General features: G+C 41.3%; 1 protein-coding gene across 1 annotated transcript; it reads left to right on the forward strand.

The window, feature by feature from the left end:
• The first annotated feature begins 563 nt into the window (after positions 1-563).
• gpr146 (G protein-coupled receptor 146) lies at positions 564-13921 on the forward strand. The gene is made up of 2 exons (XM_072443048.1): positions 564-845; positions 10775-13921. Exon 2 carries the CDS (start codon positions 10809-10811, stop codon positions 11808-11810), a length of 1002 nt encoding a protein of 333 aa, XP_072299149.1. The 5' UTR covers positions 564-845; positions 10775-10808; the 3' UTR covers positions 11811-13921.
• The last annotated feature ends 667 nt before the right edge of the window (positions 13922-14588 follow it).

The raw sequence follows: 14588 nt of genomic DNA on the forward strand, positions 1-14588 counted from the left end.
GTGTGTGTTTGTGAACGTGTGTGTGCGTGTGTGTGTGTGTGTGTTTGTGAACGTGTGTGTGCGTGTGTGTGTGTGTGTGTTTGTGAACGTGTGTGTGTGTGTGTGTGTTTGTGAACGTGTGTGTGTGTGTGTGTTTGTGAACGTGTGTGTGTGTGTGTGTGTTTGTGAACGTGTGTGTGTGTGTGTGTGTGTGTGTGTTTGTGAACGTGTGTGTGTGTGTTTGTGAACGTGTGTGTGTGTGTTTGTGAACGTGTGTGTGTGTGTTTGTGAACGTGTGTGTGCGTGTGTGTGTGTGTTTGTGAACGTGTGTGTGCGTGTGTGTGTGTGTTTGTGAACGTGTGTGTGCGTGTGTGTGTGTGTGTGTGTGTGTTTGTGAACGTGTGTGTGTGTGTGCGTGTGTGTGTGTGTGTGTGTGTGTGCCCGCGCGCGTGCTCCCCTCCAGTACCCCCGCTGTGTCCCACCTCCACAGTGGCTGACCAATGGGAGCGCAGGACTGGCACCGGAGCCGCGCGCGCGGCGGTGGGGGAGGGTCACGTGTGTGTGTACACAGCTCGCGGCAGCACCAGCAGCGCTCCTCCAGCCGTAGTAAAGTGTGCATCGGACGGACGGCCCCTTTCCAGAACAAGTCTCGGCTGAAAAGTTGATGGTGGAGGACCGCACGGGACCGAAATGCAGTAAAGCGACACTTTTGGCCGTTTCGAGGCTTTACCAGGGCGGAGAAAGTGCGAGCGCGTATTTTTGGACGAGTTTGTCAAATGAAACGAATGAGCGACGCCAATGGAAACGCTACATCCAAACCAAATGCCTCCGTAGGTTGGTCACAGAGCCAGAGCTATACGTTTCTGGTAGGTTTACTCCAAATGTACTCTTTTCTTTTTCTTTCTATTCTCTCTCTTCAGTTATGACTTGTAAATGATTTCGGGGAGCACTAGTCCTGTTAGAGTAAACTAGTGTGAGCCGCTTTGGTTTGGGCAACAATAGCCGTGGAAATGCTCGTATAATGGCAGAACCGTGACAGCTATCCACGCTTTGATCTGCTCAGTCAAGTGTGATGGAAAGACACAATGTCTGCACCAAAATAAAGAGAGCGCGATATGGGTTCATTACGACTGTGTGTTCAGCTGCAGACTCATTCAGAAAACAGCAGGATTGTGATAGGAAAAAAACAGCACAAAACTATCAGCTTCTGATGGGGTTAAGTTGTATCAGCGATAAACGTGGGCCATACAGAAAAAGGTCATGAGATGTTTTGTGCTCTGTCTGCATTAAAAGCCTCTAGGAGACACCCCTATTGTGCAAATGCTTAGATTTGCTGATTAAACATTCTCCTCCCCGCCACAGATGCACTTCTCATCACAATGAACTTGAAGTAAGTGTCTCAGTGCATTCATAATACAATAATCTTGTGATGTAAACATGTCATTTTGTAGTCATCGGTCTATGGGACATTACGTTTACAGTTTGGCTGTGTCTTTTAAAATCCATAAATCCCTCTTTGAAATGATAACTCCTTGTGACATTAATCGTCTGCACATTTGTCCACACTGAAACCGCACGGTGACACAAGCACAGTCTTAGCCCGTGTTGTGATGGATGCTTACACGCCTCCAGCATAATGTGGACAGTGAAACTTTGGTTTGTAAGTGAAGACGTTGCTCTTATCGTTGCTTGGTCCATGTGAGTGTTGTGGACATGGGCGTGTGTGCTCGGGCTTAATCGATGTAAGCCGGCTTTGTGCTGGCCACTGACTGAACTTGGGTCTAGCTCTGGCAGTCCGGCACGGCAGGCGGAAAGACCGGACGTAGGTGACCTAAACGTGACCAGGTAATGAGGGGAAACTGCAAACATGACACTGTCCATCCTCTGCAAAGTGCATTAAGAGCTTTGCGTAGGAGATTCTGTCGGGATGTTGACTAGACATTGACGTAGACAAAGTTCTAGGTGCTAAAAGTAGAAGTGGCAAAATGATCAGAAGGACTGAAAAGAATGTGTAAGTATGAGCAATATGGACAAAAATCTTGATATTTTTTAGATTGTCTTTAACAGTATTCTAGCAAACCATCAGAAATGTGCTAAAACGTGTCTGTAACTGTGATGTTGAGGCTCAAGTATCAGACAAAAGTTAAGACAATGTAAAATGTAATGGGCAAATGCAGAAATATCACTTAAACTAAGATAAGACTGCAAGTTTCAGTTATTTTCTCCATTTTAATCAAGTGTTTTTGCTGTATTTTTAATCACAAAATTAAGTTTGTATCTGCAAAACAGGAATTACAATATTAATTATCCGTCAAGTATTATTAGTAAGTATGTAAGCAAGTAAGATTATGAATTATTCATCAAGTACAACTTAAAGTACTACAATTTCTAAGTAATTTTGACAATCTTAAATGAAACCACAGCATTTGACTTATCTGCAAATGTTCTGTTTTCTTAAATGAATCCAGGTTTTAAGGCAGCAGTATTTTTTGGTAGAGTTAAAATGCCCCCAATAATTAATGGCTGCTATTATAATCAGCCAGTGAAAGCTGAATAATTTGAATTTGTTAAATGTTGTCATGTTTTAGTATGCACCAGAAATGAGAAAACACTTTGGAAAATGTGCTGCTTTCCTGGAACAATAGTCTGCAGACACATTCAAGCAAGCAATTTGACAGCTTTGTGTTTTAGAAATAGTGATAATGCAAAGTTCTATATGCAGTAAAAGTTTGATAAAAATTGTAGGACATAGGCAAACTCTATATATGACAGCTATGGTAATAAATAAAGATGAAAGGTTTATTAAACACTAGGGTGTGCCAAAATATCAATAAGATAAGATATTCCTTTATTGTCCACATTTCCCCATGAAAAATTATGTACCAAATTTGGTCATACAGTATCGATGTCGTGGGCTGTTTTATTGTTATATTGTCATTTTTGGCATCATTTCCTGAATTATTTTATGACCGCACTACAATTTTGTTCCTTGTTTAAAGAGAGGAAACATTTGACCTGTTTTGATGATTCAAAAATGTGGTTTAACAAAGAAAAATGTTAAAATGTATTGAGTTCTTTAGAAAATAGTGATATATCGTAGCATATCATGAGCAATATATCGAGTATCGCAAAATTGTGATATTATCGTACAATAAACCATGCATAAGCGTATTGCATCGCGAGGGACCCACTGTGTCTCTGTGATTCTCGGTGATTCCCAGTGATTCTCTGTGATTCCCTGTGATTCCCAGTGATTCTCTTTCCCAGTGATTCCCAGTGAGTCTCTGTGATTATCTGTGATTCCCAGTGATTCTCTTTCCCAGTGATTCCCAGTGAGTCTCTGTGATTATCTGTGATTCCCAGTGATTCTCTTTCCCAGTGATTCCCAGTGAGTCTCTGTGATTATCTGTGATTCCCAGTGATTCTCTTTCCCAGTGATTCCCAGTGAGTCTCTGTGATTATCTGTGATTCCCAGTGATTCTCTTTCCCAGTGATTCCCAGTGAGTCTCTGTGATTATCTGTGATTCCCAGTGATTCTCTTTCCCAGTGATTCCCAGTGAGTCTCTGTGATTATCTGTGATTCCCAGTGATTCTCTTTCCCAGTGATTCCCAGTGAGTCTCTGTGATTATCTGTGATTCCCAGTGATTCTCTTTCCCAGTGATTCCCAGTGAGTCTCTGTGATTATCTGTGATTCCCAGTGATTCTCTTTCCCAGTGATTCCCAGTGAGTCTCTGTGATTATCTGTGATTCCCAGTGATTCTCTTTCCCAGTGATTCCCAGTGAGTCTCTGTGAGTCTCTGTGATTCCCAGTGATTATCTGTGATTCCCAGTGATTCCCAGTGAGTCTCTGTGATTCTCTGTGATTCTCAGCGATTCTCTGTGATTCCCAGTGATTCCCAGTGATTCCCTGTGATTCCCAGTGATTCTCTTTCCCAGTGATTCCCAGTGATTATCTGTGATTCTCTGTGATTCTCTGTGATTCCCTGTGACTCCCTGTGATTCCCAGTGATTCCCAGTGATTATCTGTGATTCCCAGTGATTCCCAGTGATTATCTGTGATTCCCTGTGATTCCCAGTGATTCCCTGTAATTCCCGGCCCTGAGCCAGACTCTCGGTAATCCCCGTTTAACCCGCTGGAAGTTCCATCAAAGGAAATGTTGGCGACAGTAAAAATGCTTTGTTTCAATAATGCAACTGGTAAAACTGGTTGCGGTGGACTTCCCAGTGTCGGAGATGATAGTTTCACTGACGTTACCCGCTCTCAAAGGGATCCAGGACAAACTGAAACTGAAAACTGTATTCTACGATGATACATTACACTGACACTATGATGACGTATGGATACTCTTTACAAGTCAAGCAGTGGTCAAAACGTAAAGACTAAACATGAACAAAGTCTGCCTGAACTAAACTTCAGGTCATGGCCTTACTATGCTCCATGTTTAGGAAATAATGATCATGATTTATAGTTTTCCCTGATAGTCCCTTGTAAAATATGCTTTTGTGACACAATCAGACCGCTGCACCCTTCCTGCGTCTAATAATAAAGTATTGTTCTCGATCGCAAACCTGTAATAAAGCGCTGTAGTCAAGCTGGTTCAAAAAAATAATAATCGTCTTTTTTTTTTTTATTAATTAATTTGTTTCTTTTTGGAAACTAGCTAAAAAAAAGGGTCTCTCAGTATTGATTTTGTGATCATAAACACAGTGCCGTTTGACACTAAAAATAGACCAACTTTTTCCTCCAAAGTCCAAACTGTGCCAAACAACATACCTTTACTGACTGTTGACCCCTTGATTAAACAAATTAAACAGAAAGAATAAGCAATCTGACTCATACATTCACAAGTGTCGCTAAAATGTACTCAGAGTTGCACTTTACCATCTGAAAAAGTGAAAAGTAGCGACGTGCATAGGAGTTTGTGAGAGCTAGGAACTAGTTAGACATTAAATAAAATAAAACACCTATACTTCCTTTTTTCGCAGTTTGAAAATGTGGTCATTTTGTTTTAACGCGCATGTTTTTTTTCCTTGCTTAAACATGAAAACGATGATTCCTCTCAGCTTCCTTCTCAGTGAGCGAGACCCAGTCATAAGAAGGCCCACCTCACTTCTGCAGAATCACAACAAGACTGACTCATGCGAGCGCTGTTTTCATTTCAGCTGTAGTACCGTAGTTCTGCTCGGATACGTACGCGCACGGGGGGGGGGTCTCGTGACATCACCGGGTACATTCTGAGAAAAAGGCGGTAAATTCCAGTAAGGATATACGAGGGGTGTGGGCTACAGCGCTATGTCACTCTACTCCCATCCAGGCAGATCTGAATTCACAACTCCACCACGCCAAGGACACGTGCGTCACTCCAAAAAAAAAAAAAAAACAGAGCGTGTTTTTCTGGCGGGGCCGGAGCGTGCTGTAACGGGGCCTCCCACCCTCCGGGAATATTTCACTTAACCACGTTTGACATTGAGTAGTGCACAAAAGTTCACATGGGGCTTAATCACGTACACACAACTGCAGTAACGACATGTGCAAGAAGAGCAGGAGGGTTGTTGCTTTTTTTTGTCCTCTTTCTCTTGACAGCTCTGTGCATTTCTCCTTTTTTTGAATCCAAATGTTTGAATAGTTTGAAGGACGTGGGAGGTCGTTTGTTTTGTCAAAGTTTGATGCAAAATTGCAAGTGGAAGTTTCCAAACGCGAATTGCACAAACCACATTACGGTTAGTTGTGTCTCTGTGACTCTATCTTTAGAGGAAAAAAAAAAATCACCAGCACGCAGAATGTTGTTGTTGTTGTTGTTGTTGTTGTTTTATGGCGGTTGGCATCCGAGTGTTGCATTACCGCCAGACTTTATTCCTCAGACGTTTCGTAGTCGCAGAATGTTTAGGCTGAAGCTCTTTAGACTGACCAGGAAGCTCAAACAAAGTGTCATAAAAGCACAAGAACAAAGCCAAAACGTGGACGTACTAAAACTTAAACTGTAACGTCTCTGGTGGAGAAGTTAGTAAGTAAGGAAACTTTTTATATTACATTTTGTTTATTAGACAGATGGACCCTCAGTCGCCCAGGTAGGTTCCATTTCAATTTTCTTTAGCTGTTTTGTGTTTATTGTAACACAATATTGAGGAAATGTAACAAACCTGTCCATTTGCTTTCTGTTTAAAATGACAAAATTGATTATTTGCTGCTGGCGTTTCACAGTGGCAAGCGGTGGATTTTTAAATAGCGTGTGTGTGTGTTTCTTTGAACATTTGTATACAACCCATAGTCTGCATTTTTGGACAGGGATCGATGAAAACAGTAATATCAGCACTTCCTCTTCAAATGCAGGATGATATGAGATTTCCTAATGCATGAATCACAATCAAGATTCCACTTTAGAATGATGTGAAAAATACGTCTCCTGTAAGTTAGATGTGGTAAGAAGTGTTATTTTCTCGTCTTTTCCAATCACGCCGTCAAGGTGCATTTCAGCTGAAGGTGGATTACAGTCCGCCTGTGACACTGTAACATGCTAAAATGACCTCACTGTAATGAAACCATTTTAGAAGATGTCCGACATCCGCTCTCGCCCTAATCACTTTCATCTCCGCCGCACAGCGCAAAAAAGAAGATCATTTCTGTTCACGCCGAAGCAGAGAGTACATGCGGCGAAGAATAGACTTTTCCTGTCGCCACTTGTTTTTCCCTTCAGGGGAAAAAATAAAAAACTCCCGAGATTTCATTATCACGGGCTGCTGGCTGGCACAATATGCAAACCTCAAGCATTGTGTTTTTTTCGTGAACAACACCGAGGCCGATTGTGCTGTCGGGGAGTGGACTGACGGGGGAGAGGGACTGGAAGTAGCTGTTCAAGGATATACGTGTGAATAAATCCATATTGTAAGATGGATTTACTGTAATTATACTGTCTTTACTTATATCAATGCATGTCTGTCACGTAAAGAGGAGTATAGAAGAGTATAGAAGAGTATAGAAGAGTATAGAAGAGTATAGAAGAGTATAGAAGAGTATAGAGGAGAGTATAGAGGAGAGTATAGAGGAGAGTATAGAGGAGAGTATAGAGTTAATACTGTTGTGTCGAAACCTCGAAAAACTGCAGCTTTTGTCATTATTGCGCCTCGTTGTCTAGTATTGGTCGAAATCCTAGCATTTATTACTATATTGGATTTTTTTTGTCTCCGCATACATCGGTATCAGTTCGATGTTGAATTTTCTTTTTATACTTGGCTTCAATATTTTGTCTAAACCTGCCGGTCACTCACAGATTATGCTCGGCCTTTTTAAACAGTTTAGTGGGTTAAAAATCCATTTAAATATGACACCAATGAAGCTGAAGATGTGGCTGCGTGTTCACATTGTGAATTGAAGTGTATTTTGTGAACTTCACTCCAACGTCACTTTAATTTATCAACCACAATGGCACGACGGATATCAGATTACCATATTGGCTTAGGTTATCTTAACATCGCCTTTTAAATTGGACTTTGACAACATTAGAAAAAAACCACCATACGGACGTGCTGAAGGATGCGTTTCCTCGTTACGAAACGGAGGGGATTTATTTTTGTTCTTACTCAAACATCTCCAAAAGTTGAATAAAAACCATCACTCTTTGATTCTCTGGAGGCCTGCGTTCAAGCTGCTGTGCTCCGGACTCCTCTCAGCCAAAACCGTGAGGTACTTCTGGGGTCCCTAGAGCCACCCATTGAGAAAGAAACCCACAACTCCCTCTGTAGTTGTGTAACGCTTTTGATCGTTGGCTCCGCTGTTGATGTTTGTTTTTCAATTGGATTTGAAGTGGTAAAGCTTTCGAGGACAAAAAAAAACAATGCATATTTTTGTTTTTTTCTTATTTGGGAGAGTAGAGTATTGTGTTTACAGCTTTAAATGCCTGAATTTGACCTCTGAATCAATACTATGCATGTTTAAACAGTGTCCTCGTTCGACTTTCCAATTCTAAGTGCTTGCTCAAAAACTCGATACCTCGCCCGCTGACGTCTCATTCTTCCTTCCTTCCTGATTACATGATCGGCAGGTTTCTCATCAGCTAAACTTAGCATCGCTGGTTATAAAACGCAACCTCGCTGCTTTCGAACGGGGCTTAATAGCTGCAGATGGGCGCCCTGTACTTGATTTTCTTTAGGTCTTGATTACGGTAGGAAACTGCCTTTGGGTGTCAATGTGGTAATGAAAGGGTGCTAGATATGTCTTTATAAAGCAGGCGCTAATGAAAGGGGACTAGTTACCCACAATGCCGCTCTCTGTCTTTTATAATCAGCAGCAAACCCCTCTTCAAGTCGTTTCGTTTGTACAGTAGGTGATGAAAGGTAGAGTAGGCGGGAAAGACTGGAGCTGCACCGAATGTGAGAAGGTTTTCACATTTTAACAACACAATTATAGAACAAATGCTGGGTTTTCTTGGACAATAAACTGTAATCTTCAGCACAGAATAAGAGTACTTTCTTTATGTTAACGTTTGGATTTATTATACTAGTTCAGAAAAGCTCAAGATCGTTCTAAAACTGTTAAAACTAAAATTCAATCCCAAAAATAGCTCAAAAGAGAATCTAGTTTCTATCGCTTTAGCTTCTATTAATATCTGATTTGTGATACTTTTGACAATCCTACCAGGACGTAATCAACCAGGACTAAATATATCAAGACTATTTATAAAACAACTAAACCTGCTCTAGACAAGGAATAAACTAGGACAAAATCAGCACTAAATCAGCAGGAACAACTCAAACCAAGACTAGTCCATTTACTTTTTTGGTTATGAAACTTTTCTCTCTCCATGTTGGCTTTCTAATTGGACAATTATTATGACGGCCTACTCTTAAAACCCACAAACACATTAGCAAACAAGAAAAGACTAGATAATCTTAGTGGGACCATTAGCTAATTATGCCTTGTCCGTAAAGCCCTGGTTCAGTGAATGAGTCACTGGGCTGCTTGTTGTTGTAGGGTGTGTTTACAAAAAGGCCAGACCGCTGTTCCTGTCCTGGACTAGACAGGCCTTTGTAAAGAGTAACCCTACACTTTTCTTCCTCTACTATAGTATGATTACAGCCAATCAGAGTGCGGCATGGGCGGGGCCAAGGCCGAGGGCTTGTGCATGTGTGTCTCAGGGCTTATGGCCAAAACAGCCCCTCTGAAGTGGAGAGTTACATAAGTGAATGGAAGAATGTTCCTCTGCTCTTCTGGTATTGTTGCTCACCTTCTAAACCAGAATCTAGCCTATTGTAATTTTCCCACATGTAGAAAATATACTAGGAATTGAACCACTCGCATTAAATTAAAATGCGTTTGTGTTTTCTGGTCGTCTACAAGATGGACATTTTTTATAAGATTATTGACTTTAATATACCAATGTGGCTGCATGTTGTTTGATTTTGTTTTTATGACACATTGCTGTAGCTGCTGTGGTTGTTATTTGTTTTATTCTTTATTAAATCTTTCATTTTATTTCATTCCCGTAGTCTTAACACATTACTTTTCCTCAAGTTTGTGTCCAGCTTTACAAAATTCAACTTTCTGAAGACTTAATAAGATATTTCTGACAAAAATAGCCAGAAAACAAGTAGTTGAAGTCATTTAAAATTCATAATGTTTCTTTTTTTTGGTCACAATTCTTATTTTTTAGTTCTTATTATTATATTGTGACATGAATAATCATGAATATCAATTAACCAACTCATTTTGACTTCCCTATTTGAGACGAGACTGAAATATGAACTGCTGAACTTGTTGTTTGTTTGTTTGTGTGTTTGTAAAGATATATGGAACAGCGTTGGCAGGTTTTACACCCAAAAGGAAATTATGATTCCTTAAATAACTGCTGTATTTGCGACCATTCAAAATCCAATCTCGATTTTATTCTTGGTGCAAAATATCTTGCAGACCTAATTATAAATGATTTGATTTTCCTCAGTCAATCAAATCATTTCGTCCCAAAAGAACAATTCAGGTCAGTTTTGCATTCTTCCAGTCATTTAATGTAAACTGAATCGACGGACAGTGTAGAACGAACAGTGAATTACCTTTTAAACAACCTTGATCAATAATGCAATAGGACTTCTCCTCAGTCTGAGCTGCCCGTCATTCATCCTGTGTTTTCTTGCTGCTTTCGCTGACCCTTCCCTAAACTTTGAACTCTCCTTGGGCTCTACCTCCTCATATCCCCGCCATAAATCTGTCCATCACCACATTCCCGAGCGTCTGCAACCGGAACAGAGAGGCAGAGCTACTTCAAGTTTCTACCCAGATGAGAGCAGCTCTTATCGGGCGAGTTAGTCATGTGGAAAGCCCTGACCGTGGCCTTCATACAGGAGGCGCTAATGAAAGACGACAACTGCCCACAATGCAAAAGTAGGAGAGGAGTTCACAACAAACGCGCTCTTGTTCTTTTAAAGGGCCTCATTTGCTCAGGACAGTGTGGCTCTGGTCCTGGGGTTGAAGGCAGAGCCAGCAAATGGAGCTGAAATGAATTGTGAGGTGTTCGCATTCAGCCAGTGAGAGGCAGTGGAGTGAAATTAACAGTGTTACCCGGGGATAATGGCCGGGCCGTGTCTGACGTGACGGCCCACTCCGGACTGCACTGAGGGACGGGGCTATTTCAGTAAACACCATTACTACACATTACTTTTACCGGTGTGCGGGCTCGTCTGGCGGGAACGGGGGAAATGGCGTTGTCTTCGGATTACATTTTGAACCAGGAAAATACAGACTTCTTGTGTCCTTGTGATTAAAAATCTGTCTCTTTGAATGTTAAATGGCCTCTTTTGTTGCAGTTGGCGTGCTGAGGAGCCCGTGTCGGAGCCCGCGATGTGGATGTGCTTGGTTTACAATGAGACAGACTCCAGTGTGGACCAGCAGCTGTGCCACGACCTCGGGCTCATCCTCTCCATTCTCTCCCTTGTCTACCTCCTGGTGTGCTTCCCGCTGGGGCTGTGCTACAACGTGCTGCTGGTGGTGGTCAACCTGTCCAATAAGGTGTCCATGACGATGCCAGACGTCTACTTTGTCAACATGGCCATCGCGGGGCTGGTGCTTAACTTGGTGGCCCCGGTGGAGCTGTTGAGCTCTAGCTTCAGCCGCTGGTTTGTCTGGGAGTACAATAACGAGGTGTACATCACTTTGCTGATTCTGTTCAACATTTCCTCACTGGTCATTATGTACTCCACCACGCTACTCAGTCTAGACTACTACATTGAGCGGGCGCTGCCTCGAACGTACATGTCCAGTGTCTACAACACGAAACACGTGTGTGGATTCATTTGGGGCGGGGCTGTGCTCACCAGCTTCTCCTCTCTGCTCTTTTATGTCTGCAATCACGTCTCCACCAAGATGATCGAGTGCTCCAAAATGCAGAATAAGGAGGCGGCGGATGCCATCATGATGTTTATTGGGTATGTGGTCCCAGCAGTGGCAGTGCTTTATGCATTTGTGCTCATTTTACGGATTCGTAAGGAGTCCACCCCTCTGGACCAGGACTCAGCCCGCCTGGACCCTTCTATCCACAGATTGCTGCTGGCCTCTGTGTGTGTCCAGTTTGTGCTGTGGACCCCTTACTACATGACTCTGTTAGTGCACACTATAGCTGGGAACTCGGGCTCTTTCAGTAACAGACACCACTATCCCACCTATCACTTCCTCAGATGTGTGGCCAAACTGTTGGCCTTCTCCAGCAGCTTTGCCATGCCGCTCATGTATCGACAAATGAATAAAAACTTCTCAAACAAACTCCAGCGGCTGCTGCGGAGGCTGCATTGCTCAGACCAGTCGTGCCCACATGAACGCTCTGCGGTGCAGCAGGTGGTGACGTGAGCTCACCCACTGGGAGACCCTCTGACCCCAGCAGCACTTATCTCTGCTCTATAGCCACAGTCCACTGGAGACCTGCCTGTGGAGCCCAGCTCTGGACCGTTACAGCCAAAGCAGACTGTGGAATTTCCTGTCACCTGTAAGAGGTCCATCTGATAAATGCAGCTCTGCAGTGAGGACACAAGCTATACCACTAAGTGCTATTAGGCTTGGTACAAGCTAACGCTAGGATTCTAGTTTGAGGGCATTAGGCACAAACAGCAGCAGCTGACCATGAAGGAAACATGCTTTTAACGAGGACTCGCAATCAGAATATCGGCTTTCACTCCAGCGCATGTCTAATTTACAACCTTTAGGTTTGCATGTTTTTAGCGCATGTTCACCGGGCATTATTTCAACTACAGGATAATAATAAATACTTGAAGAAGGAAATTACTCATTCATAAATGTAAACGTAAATATTATCTGACCATTATAGAAAATGTTCCCTCAAACTAGATACCTTTATCACTTGAATAAAATGTAGTGTATTCATGTATTGATTGCTTATAACCTGTGTTTAAATTAACACTTTGAAAGTGGTGTACTATATTATTGGCCTTTTTAATTTGTAAAATGCGGTAGCTTGTCATCATTCAAGAACATTCAACATCAGGTTTTCGGCCATAACTCTTATACTGTACTTCTAATGATCGCTGCTGATATTGCATGTATTGAAGCACTTCAGTGATACTCTGTCATTGCTTTACAAAGTCTCTTTATAAACTGGTGTGAAGTCTATGATGTGAGAAGAAGAGCATTTTGTACATTCCCCACATTGTAGGAGTGTTTGAGAAGGTCTTGTACGGTGGAAAAATGTCAACGGCGCAAACACTGCCACAGACCTTCACTTAAATATGAGAGGATTGCCTTTTAAGCTCCCACCAAATTCTAGTTGTGTGAAGAGCGAATTAGAGGCTGCTTTGTTCTGATTATCAATAGAAAGTGTCCATTGAATTGAGCTTGTTTCTTAAGACTGGCCTTCTCATTTACAGTACTTTTGACCAGTTAATTCTACAGTGTCAGCCTCAATTCAATACACAGTGACTCCTTTTTAACTTTAAACATCCATCATATCCTACTGTAGCTGCTGCTCCTAAAATCACGGCATATGAAGCAGTTAATCATTACTTGGAGCCAGTTCAAAGTCCTGGTATTTATTTAGGATTTGAATGCAAACAGTGGAAGCGGGTCAACTGTTGATGAGGGAAATAAAGGCGTCTGATCATGTGAGCTTAAAATCCCCCTTCATGTCTCTTATCGCACCATAAAGGCAAACACCAGTACAGTACGCTGTCAGGAGAAGCCTGCGTGTGTGTCAGTCCTAACCAACTGTCAAAAAGTAGGTATTTATTTCAAGCATTTACAATAAATAAATTATTCTTTATTTTGAAACGATGATGACTTGTTATTAAACACACAATTCAAAATGGCATACAACGTTACCTAAATATGTCATGTTAGTCCACACACAACACAACATTGAAGGACAATCATACAAGATTAAAACGGGATGCTAATATGTTTGTAAGTGAGTAAAATGATCGGGTCCCGGCTAAGCAGACACGTCCCTTTGAACCACTGCCAGCTTCTGTCCCAGTCCATCCATACAGTCTGTTCTGCACTCCCAGTTCAGACACATTTTTTGGCAGCACTAATTATACCTTCACCCACAAATGAACTGCACGATATCCGTTATTATTAGACGTTCTCTAATGAAGCTCAGTGAAGAAACTTGTTGAAAGTAACAGCTCGTATTACTGTTCGTGATTAGAGTTTGCTTTTCCACGGGGGCCGACACCTTCTGTAAGTGTATCGATAATGACGCAGAAATACTCGAGCTATTATTCAAAAAACCTCAAGAATCCGACGCACCTTCAGATGTGATGACTGGGTGCATGTATGTTTAAAGTACAGAGTAATGTGTACATATTGTATGTGAATAATGGTCCTGCAGAGACCAGGCTCTTTCAAACGTACAGTGTTATTTCATGAGAGATATATTTAGATTCTGTAAGTAATCGACTTTCACGTGAGTCAAAGACTGATTAAACAATAAACTAACGTGAAAATCACTGCCGTGTCTTCCTCATTTTTCAGTTGTGGTAATGTTGAATGTCAAATCATCTGATGTTGAAGTAATTGTGTGTATGATATGTATACATTATTGATAAAACAGCCACGTTCATCTGATATTCTGGTCACAATTTTAAAATATAAGATAAGATATTCCTTTATTGTCCACACATGGGGAAATTTCATTGTTGCAACGCAGGTAGATACAGAGGAAAAGGACAGATAACATATAGGAAGTTTAAAAAACACTTCTTAATAGAAGAACTCTTATAAACAAAACTCCTATAGACAAAACCTCTCATTTCCTATAAGGAATGGAGGGGAAAAATAAATATTAAAAGAAAATAAAAAACAGCTAGTGTAAGACAAGATAATACTAATAATAATGGAAAATATAGTTGTTATAGTTGGTATTCTTAGGCTTATATATTAAAAAAAAATCAATGCTCTTCTACTTCCTTACTATATTTCATCAAATCTCAACATAATTTATTTATTTTAATTTAATTTCATACATCGCTAAATTAGGGGTTAATAAAAACAAGGAAACTAGATGCTTTCTTCAGGTTTTCCACCAGGCATACTTTTATAAACCAACAACTATTTCTGCCAGTGTAGGAAAATCAACAATAATCAGCTGTCTCAATACAACAACATCATGAAACA

This window comes from Eucyclogobius newberryi, unplaced genomic scaffold, assembly GCF_026437365.1.
Source record: "Eucyclogobius newberryi isolate DKJ021-1_F unplaced genomic scaffold, fEucNew1.0.hap1 SCAF_13, whole genome shotgun sequence".
Lineage (NCBI taxonomy): Eukaryota > Metazoa > Chordata > Actinopteri > Gobiiformes > Gobiidae > Eucyclogobius > Eucyclogobius newberryi.

What these genes read in the sequence shown, in the direction of transcription:
- gpr146 (XM_072443048.1), top strand. Translation starts at nt 10,809, where the DNA reads ATGTGGATGTGCTTGGTTTACAATGAGACAGACTCCAGTGTGGACCAG.